Source organism: Girardinichthys multiradiatus, chromosome 1 (assembly GCF_021462225.1).
Source record: "Girardinichthys multiradiatus isolate DD_20200921_A chromosome 1, DD_fGirMul_XY1, whole genome shotgun sequence".
Lineage (NCBI taxonomy): Eukaryota > Metazoa > Chordata > Actinopteri > Cyprinodontiformes > Goodeidae > Girardinichthys > Girardinichthys multiradiatus.
The window spans coordinates 32,238,637-32,248,353 of record NC_061794.1 but is presented as its reverse complement, the minus strand read 5'-3'; the positions used below and the strand labels follow the sequence as shown (position 1 = coordinate 32,248,353).

Sequence of the window (9,717 nt, the reverse complement as noted above, 5' to 3'; positions counted from 1 at the left end):
AAACTTCAGAAGATTAAATAAAATACAGATGCAGTCTATATATAGACGACTGCTGAAAGCAAATGGTTGCACTGGATTTTATTTAGATTAACAGGCTCAATATAAATTCATGACACACTTTTAGATTTTTGTTTGTAAAGTATTCTGATTATTTCATATTATGTTCACAATTATGCACCACTTTCTGTTGGTCTATCGCTTAAAATCCCAATAAAATACAGCAATGTTTGTGGTTTGTGATAAAAATCTGAAAAAGTTCAAAGCGTATGAATACTTTAAAAAGATATTTCTTTTAACTGACGTAGCTATGATATAGATTCCATGTTTTTGAATCCACAGCACCATTGTTACCGCTCACCTGGAGCTGAAGTCTGCATATGGACAACTACAAAAGAGAAGGCAAAGGGGACCAACTCTGTCACTAATCTATGTCCTGTACCATGGATATCTCTTTTACTCTACACATGGTCAAAGGTAGCTGGAACCGCAAGGGCATTTTCTTTTGTGTTGTTTGTTGTTGTTTTTTTATCCGTACAAGTGTTAAAACCCCTAATTTTTCTTAAATAACTAAAGTTCTCTTGATCCAAGTTTTTTAGATTAACAAAGACAACAACCCCCCCCCCCACCCCCCCCCCCCCCACCCCCCCAAACTTGACAAAATGTTAATTACAGCACAATTAATTTCAGACACAGCCTTGTATGTCTTCAGTAGAAACAACTTCCTGTACTGGATAATGTAAAATAAACAGCCAACAGAAAATAGGACACATATTTGCAACTTTAATTAATTTTATTTAGATTTATTGCATTTTGTGCAGACATAAACATGGTTTATTCAAACCATTATCTGAACGTAAATTCAAAAGATGAATTAGGTCATAAAATATAATGTGTGATAGTTTTAAACACATTTCTAACTTAAATCTGTTAAGACTGATACATGTTATTTCTACACCTTTAGTCACAGACCTTCTCACAAATGTCTGTCCTATATGTCTTTAAGATGCTGTTTCAATCAAACTCACAGTATGCACACTTTGCAAGGAGGACTTTAAAAACTGTGAGCACTTCTGCAAGCAAGGAACCAGTGATTTCCACATGCAAAATCAATACCTGGTAGATGCAGAGGGTGTGTCGTTGCACTCATTTCTATCAGTAATGTAAAGCAAACACTTCTCTGAATAGACATTTGTTAATAAAAGTATATATTGTTGTATCGAGAATGAGGTAAGATTTTGCAAACGGTATTCTACAGCATCATAAACAGTATGTGTATATTAATGAAAGGGAATGAAAATACTTGATAAAGTTAATCCTAAATAAAAAAGGGTGGAGTAATAACATACCAGGGAGGGGAAAAAGTGGGCTGTCTGTGCTCTTTTTATGAACTACGATTACAAAGATCCTTCTCCATAAAGATAACATGTTCTGGGCCATAGAAACACACTGATAGTCAGGGGACACTGAGGGGTAAAATGCTGAAAATAAATGTCCACATGTTGATTTCTAATCCCATTTTTCTCTCTCTGGAAAATAAAGTATTTAACTGCACTTAACAATTGGTAGCCTTGTTTTACTCAAGAAACAAGAGATATAAACATAAATGTGTTTTCTAACTGAGGCAAAAGTTAGGACACCCTACCCATGTAACCACTGATGTTACTTCCTTCAGTGAGACGCTTCTTTTAGATGTTTACCTTCCTCTGACGTCAGCCTGGGGAAGGTTTGCCCCACTCCTCTCTTTTAGCTGGTAGATGTTTGAGGGATTCGGTGGATGTACAGTCTGTTTCAAGTCACCCCATTGCATAATAAGATCAAGATCTGGGTTTTTACAAGACCCAGGACTTTTCATTTCTTAATTCTCAGTCAGCCTATATTTGATTTACTGCTATGTTTGGGTCATTGTCATGTTGCAGGGTCCAGTTCTACAACCTTTGAGGATTTTGTCTTCAGTAATGTATGGTTGGGAAGATTGTTTACAAAGAAATGAAACTTTAATGCCAACGATATTCTTCCACGGACTCTTCAAATAAAACTAAACTAAACTAAATGAAAGCAGTTAAACCGTTTTCCTCACACGGACTCAGAAATGTTGATGAACACTGACCTCCAGTGGTGTAAATTATACAGGTGAAGTTCGCCGATTACTGCTTGCTGGAAGTTTGATTTAACAGAAGGATTGTTAGAACCATATTTTGTTAGACAGATAAAACAATTAAAATATTTTTTAGCTGCATGTGTGACAAATAAACAAATGAACAAAAACACAAAATAACACCACATTTTACCAGAAGGAGATCAGCATGTTTGGAAAGCATTGTGGTGGTAGGATCATGATTTGGGCCTCTTTCGTTGCATCACAACTAGAAAACACTCTGAGTGCTAATAAAGCTATGATTAAAGCAATCTACCAGCAAAGCAACAGCTTCATAAATACATAGGTATTTAACCATAAAGTGAAAAAAGAATGAAGTTGAAGTTCACCCTGTCAGAGTTCAAATCAAAAGCTTAAAAAATTGAAGTTGTTTGTACAGAATGAACTACAATTTCGAAACAGCTTGTAGTTGCTGCTACACAGTAGGGGTCACAATGAATATTACAACTAAGGATTCCCTTTTAAGAATATAAACATGTAATTCTTCATTTTTCTAAATAATAAAGGATATTATGACATTATGGTATGTAGATATTTTAGGCCTATCTCCTCCACAGTAATCCGATGATGTTTTAGGCCATATTTCATTTAAATATAGACAAGCTAATGCAATCTAAACTAAACATAAAAACATAAAATTAGATGAAGATAATTTAATCAATTATGAAAACACATATACCCTCATGAATTTAATGTGTGATTAACAAGGTCATCTTAAAATTGTAACAACGGCCCTCTGAAATTTACTTTTAACACATTTCACTGTTTTTGTCTATATTTTGCAAGTTTTGTGCAGTTGTGAGTTAGTGAGTGACCTTTAGACAAAGGAGTTACCTTTGGACAGCTTTTTCTGTATGTGAAAGTACACCTTGTGAAATAAGCAAATGAAAAAGAGCCATAATATTTCTCAATGAGTATCTAATTTAGAACTAAATTTAATCTGTAAATATATTTTTAAATCAAATACTGTATTGTCCCCATAAAGCCAGTTTAAATGGTATTTTTTAAAATGTTTTTTTTATTTTATTTTTGATCTGATGCATAGTTCTTGACTAAACCTGAAGGTTGCAGAGCATGACTGCAGACTCTTGTCAGACCACAGAGCTGGCCAATAAAAACAGAACAAGCTTTTTGTGAGGAAGCGAGAAAACCTTTTTAACCAGTGCTGCAAAGCTACGCTGCAACAGATTTAGCTGACATGTATAACCCTGCTTTAAAAAAAAAAAGAAACATTGTCTGGATAAGAACTTTAATATGAATATAATATAATATAAACCAGATATAAAATGGCTGTGATACAGCAGAAATACACTGTGATAAAGCTACATGTTTACTAGAATGCCACCTACAGTATTGTATTAGATGGGCCTAACATTGTATTTGAATAAAGATTGCGTCCTTAACTTTCACTTTTACTACAGATCATTTTTAATTCTGTCTTTAAAAAGACTTTAATACATACTATTTAGTACATACTTGAATACAAATTCCATAATTTACTACATGATCACCAATTCCAAATCTTATTTGAATAAAGTGAAACTACAAGGTTTAGGGTCATCATTTCTATAAAATCTTTTTTTTTGGAGCAAAAGTTCTATTAGCTTGTCTGAAAATGATGTTTAACAAATCTAATTTGAGGGAATGGTATTTATATGTGTTAAAATGTCAAAGAACCCAAGTTTTATCTAAATGAAGACAGAAACGTCCTCTTCATCCACTCAGTTTTCATTATTAGTTGGATATATTCATTCATACAATGACAGACAAAAACAAAGACGAGTTAAAATGGAACAACTCTCAAACAACACAGATGCTGAATGAACACATATAAAGAAATATGACATTTCTCTTACAGGTGAGCAAGGAAAATCCAGAAGAAATCATAAATTTCTTAGGTGATGTGAACTCAGGTGGTATGGAGGTAACAGATGGAGTTAGGTAATGCGTGGATGGCTCCTGGAAGTGCTGCGGTCTGGTTGCAGTGGGAGGTGGCAGGTCAGGGGGAGGATTTTCCTGGAATCACACAGAGGCAGAAGAACCCACGAGTTCTTATATAGATGCTGATAAAAGCCCCTCAGGAGTAGATGGTGATGACCTCTCGCCCTCCTCCACGCACTAGGAGAACCCTGTTGAGACCGTCAGTGAGAACCTCAAGGAACTCCATATCTGAGAGACACTCCAAGTGAAGGATTCACACATTAAATAGATTAAAGTTAATGTTATTGTGTCACTTTTTTGCTAAATAGTTTTTTCTCAAGGAGAACATTCTGCTGTTTTAGAGCACATATAACACCATCAAGAAGTAAGATGAAGGATACAGTTTTCGTCGCCCACTCGGTTCTTTGGTGGTCCGGGCATGTTGAGCAGGACAAGTTTTGCCTCCTTGGACTTCTTTATGATCACCTCATTGAGTCGCATCGCCGTGTGCATGCGCCTCAGATCCATCTGGTTCCTGAAACAAGAGAAATTCAGCTGGAAAAATGGCTTTTTAGCTGCCCCAATCAGGCATTACATCTGATTAGAAAATGTTAATACTCACAAACTCTCCCATTCCCTGCAGCGTGAGTAAAAAAAAAAATTGTAATATGTAAGGGAGGTGCTAACACAAAAGTAGGTAGATCTATTAGAGGTTCACTTGATTTTCTTTAAAAATCAGTAAAATTACAAATTGAACACATGACCCAAAGGTATTTTACTTAGAACAATTAAAGCGCACAGGTTGGCATTATGTAAAAAGTACAGACACTGGCTACCAATCTGTTTCAGGATTTCATAGAGAGCTAATTTTGGGAAATTGTTGTTCCTCCTCCAAGGCAAAAGAGAAAGAGTAACATAAAGTCATGCATCTAGTGCAATAGAATATAAATATACATATATATAAACAGAGCAATATTAAGGTTAATTTTAAGTTACATTTCATAAAAAAAGTCATAATAAACAGTGAAATGCTGCATCTGCATTGGTTGGTGTTGTGATTATGTCTGTTTTTCATCCCTTTAATGAGTTTATACCGGGACTTCATTCCCACTTTCAAATTTAAAAGGAGTTATAAAAACAAAAAATTAAAGAATATCGAAAAACAGTATTTAGTGTGTAGCACATTTAGGGTGTATTTGATTGGAACAATATAGACACCTTTTGACTATGCTTTCCTGAATGTTTTTCCTCTAAAACTTCCCAGAAGCTTTTTTTTTTACCTACTTGGGCCATATGTTTTCTTGGGTCTTTAAAACAAGCTTCATTTGCAACTTACTGAGCTGAATTTTGGTTCTAAGGGACTTACGGCTTCATGCTAAGGGGGTCTTTGCATGCCTCTGGTGTCGCTGCTGAGTCAGTCATCCCCTTATCTGGACCCTTGCTGTCTCTCCAGGTGACAGCACCTCCGGCAAGCGTAGCAGCAGGTGAGGTAGGGCTTGTGGGGCTGGTGGGTGTGGCTGCATTCTTACTTTGGATCAGGCGGACCTGTTTTAGGTTGGAAACAGCCTCATACTAAGAGACAAACGTGATGACAGGGTGAAAGAATAAAAAGAGAAACCTGTCAGTAAAGGTTGGACCTCATTAAGCCAGTGATTAATGACTGAGTCACTATAAGGGTTATACACTGCAGCAATAATTGCTTCTGGGATGTAGCAGCTCTATTTCATGACAGAACAGGGGACACAGGAGAAGTTTTAAAATCTTTACCTTATGTTGTGGTTTTTCTGCCAGGGTGGTTCCCTCCTCTGTACTCTGCTGGGGCCGCAAGGTTGGCGGATTTTTACGTCGGATGGATCCACGAGATGAATCAGTAATACTTTGGATCTGCGAAAACAAAATAGGAACGATTCTGTAATTCCTGCAGTTTGCCTGTGGAGTTAGTTTGTTTTTTGCTCCAAATTAGTAGGGAAAATATCAGACACTATTACAGTAGCTAAAGCACAGTTGTAAAAGTACTCATACCCCTTGATCTTTTTTCATTTTGTCACATCACATCCATAAACTTCAATGTATTTTATTGTAATTTTATGCGATAGAAAACCCAAAGTGGTGCAAAATTGTTAAGAGGAAATGAAAACAAAGAATACTCTGACTAAATATCTGAAAAACTCTGCTGGATAATAAAACCACTAAATATGATATGTTAATCTCAGTGTTGTAACAGTGTTTTCTGATTTACCTCTCTCTCCATCTCATTCTTTGTCAGATGCATCTGTTTGAGGATCTGCGATCTTTGCTCCATTACCAGTGTCTTCTCGTAGGTGTAAGCTGAGATATCACCGTCGAGCTTTGAGAGGAAAACAGATGTTTGTGTTAATAAGCATAATAATTTATTCAAGGAACAGGTTTTATTTACGGACGGTGTGGAAGTTTTCCTTAATAAACGTCTTCTTGCAGAGATTCGGAACACAAGTCTCAGATAAATCTCTCACCATTTCCACCACTTCCACAGCAGCATCGATGCGCAGATGATAGAGGAAGGTGATGAGGTCTTTCTTCATCTGAATGCTGTTGTCATCCATTTGTGCCACAGTGAAAATGCGCAACTTGCACTTCCTCCACACCTGAGGCAGCAAACATTGACTTGAACATGCACTGAAGTTTTTCATGTTCCATAAATACGGTGTTTTAAACTCAAAACTGTAATTTACATTGGACTATTTCTCCTTACACAGCAATTTTAGGCCATCTGAAATAAAGAGCACAGACTGTTGTTTCTCACCTTATGTTGGCGGAGCAGGAAGGGCAGAAGCATCAGCATGCCTCCATCGTGGACAATCCACCACATGTCTATGTGGCCCTCAGTGAAGCGCTCTCCATTGGATGGATAACTGGAGATATTCTTAGGAACCAACAAGGCCAAACTAGCTATGGTCGTCTCTCTAACCACCTCTGCAAACAGAAAGAGGCCAAAGGTTTGGTTTATTTTATTCATTCAATAAAAAAAAATCGTTTTATTATAAAGCAAAATAGACAACTTCATGTTTTGGGGCTGCTTAGTGATGTATGAGTATGTTGCAAATCTGATAAAATATGATCAGCTCACACTGATTTTAAAAACCATCGAGTTAGTTCTGGTATAATTAATCATGACAATACATTTAGTTTGGTTTTGCTGTTATTTATTTTAACACCCCTATTAAATACCAATTTGCTGCAATGATTTTGGAACCTGCCTTTCTACACGTAAAACAGCCTTTAAAGTTTGTTTTCCAAGACTACATGAGTTTTAACAAGTTTAAATAGATTTTTCAAGAATATTGCATTTTAAATTATGTAGCAAAAATGCGTCTGCTAATCTGTCTAAATGTGTATGTAAAACTTATAATACAAATCCTTAAAGTCTTGTCTTTAACACTTTTCACACTGTTTAAGAAAATAGATTAAGCATGAATGTAAACAGATTAATGTGAATCACCACTGTGAAAAAATGTGATCTGAGACTTTTTCTTTGTTTCAATGTTATCAATAAATAAATAATTAGGCGAATACACTGTGTTTAGCTGCGTAACTGTATGCACTGCAAAGCTGCTCCTGTACGTACTTAACGTAAGTAATCAAGTAAAGCTTATTTAAAAAGCCCCTTTCACAGACACAAAGTCACAAAGCACTGTACAAGAAAATCCCATTAAGATCTACATACAAAACACATAGGCTACATGTATGTACCCTAAAATGACATTCTCAGATTTTCATGAGCTGAGGATCTCATCAACTCCTCCACATTTATGTAAGGCTCTCTAAGGGACTCTTGGTTATTTTTCTGATTAATATTCTCCTACTGCCAGTGGGCTGCTAAGCTAAACAAAGATTGCAGTTAAGATTGACTCTATTCACTGTTGAGTTTAAAAGGCAAACCGTTGCACTGAAATTCACTTAGGGCTATAAGAGTTAAAGGGCTAAAGTTGTAATAATAATAAATAAAATAAAAACGTCAAATCATGAACTACTTTGTGTTGGCCTATCACATGGAACCCCAATAACAGGCATTAATGTTTGTGCTTGAAACTTGACAACATGTGGAAAATGTAACAGGTATGAATACTTAATACTTACCTACTAAGTTTTTACATTTCATATTTGTTCAGGGTACAACAATATTTTTGTACAACGAAATGTCTTTGTCCTGTCTGTCTATTTTATTTCTATTTGGTACATAAAATGCTGCTGCAACTACCATTTAAATGTGGGACGGGTTACTTGAGTGTTAATTTAGACAGAGTCATCCTGACTGTAACAGGAGACCAAAAAGAAACATTGTGACATTTTAATGTCTCAATCCACAAAATCCCAGAACACCTTTAAAAACTTTCTTGTTATCAAACTTTAAAAATGGTCAAATTTGAAACAATGTTCTTATTTAAACATAAAGCTGATTGTATGCCACAGAGATCAGTGATTAAAACCAACCCGGAAAAGAACACTGCTGTTAAAGGGATGTTTAAATAGAGAACTGTAACCTCTTTAATATCAAACCACATCAAAAACACATATTAAAACACAATAAAACGATGACATAAAAGCCTGGCAGAACAGAAAGGTTTTCAATTGATTTTTAAAATCTCTGCAGAGTCAGCAAAATGAAGCTGCGGTGGCAAACTGTTCCACAGTTTCAGAGCCACAGTCTGGAAAGCCCTCTCACACTTGGTTTTTAGCCTTGTATGAGGGACATCCAGGAGATTTTGGCCTTGTGACCGAAGGCTACGAGGAACATGTTTAGGTAAAAGCTAATATATATGTACTATAATATAAAGTACACAACACAGCCAATGAATGTTGCCAGTACTGGCAAAAATAAAATAGAATAAAATTAATTTGCCTAAAAAATATATTTTGCTTTCATTGCAGTTCCATAACTTCTGCTGAAAATTGGACAGAAATCCATATTTTGATATGACTCCTTTTACGTAGGAGGACAAATATCTATTCTATAATTAAACAATTGATTTTAACAGAATGACAGGTGACATAACTGATAAAATAAATGCAACTAAATATTTTTCTAATATGTACTTTACTTTTTTGAGATGATCAGAAATTATTGGAACTTGCAATCAGTAATGCATGTCTTCCTGTTTCCCTGGTGTTTACATGTAATGTGAAACAGGTGCCAATTTCTTTTTGTCCCTGGTCCAGTTTTACCTTGTGACCCTACATCACGGGAAAGATAATAAAGGATGTAAAAACAAATCTTCAAAACTCACAGTGTTCGAGGACAACTCCAAACATCTTTAAATCCCTCAACAGACTCAAAGGCTGCTACAGTCTTCTTTCTGAAAGGTCTCAGACAGCTCTTTTTATCTCATCATAGTGTCTGCCAAACTAAATGTCTGAGGTTTAACAGAACAAACCTTCAAAATGCATGTTCTCTGCACCTGATTTAATATGCTCATATGTTATTTTAGCCTTTATAAGTGGGAATAAATGAGCAGATGTCCTAAAATGAAATTTTACTGAATTCTTTCAGTTTTTATTTATTTTTATGTATCTATTATTGATTTATATTACTTAACATCGTAAGTACTATTAAAATTGTTATTAAATACTTACATACGTACAAATATGTTATATGTGTAATCACA

At 35.4% G+C, this 9,717-nt stretch overlaps 1 protein-coding gene across 2 annotated transcripts in view; it reads right to left on the bottom strand.

Annotated features, from left to right (window-relative positions):
- Positions 1-760: 760 nt before the first annotated feature.
- Positions 761-9,717, bottom strand: part of slc12a5b (solute carrier family 12 member 5b) — a 42,947-nt gene continuing 33,990 nt past the window's right edge. Inside the window, exons 19-26 of one of the 2 annotated variants that reach the window (XM_047366803.1) lie at positions 6,858-7,027; positions 6,568-6,699; positions 6,315-6,422; positions 5,843-5,959; positions 5,442-5,647; positions 4,698-4,712; positions 4,477-4,610; positions 761-4,324 (exon numbers count right to left, since the gene is read on the bottom strand). In XM_047366803.1, coding sequence (XP_047222759.1) covers positions 4,233-4,324; positions 4,477-4,610; positions 4,698-4,712; positions 5,442-5,647; positions 5,843-5,959; positions 6,315-6,422; positions 6,568-6,699; positions 6,858-7,027 — 974 coding nt within the window. In that variant the 3' untranslated portion in view covers positions 761-4,232. The remainder of the gene's footprint in view (positions 4,325-4,476; positions 4,611-4,697; positions 4,713-5,441; positions 5,648-5,842; positions 5,960-6,314; positions 6,423-6,567; positions 6,700-6,857; positions 7,028-9,717) is intronic. The other variant, XM_047367517.1, reaches the window with a different exon arrangement.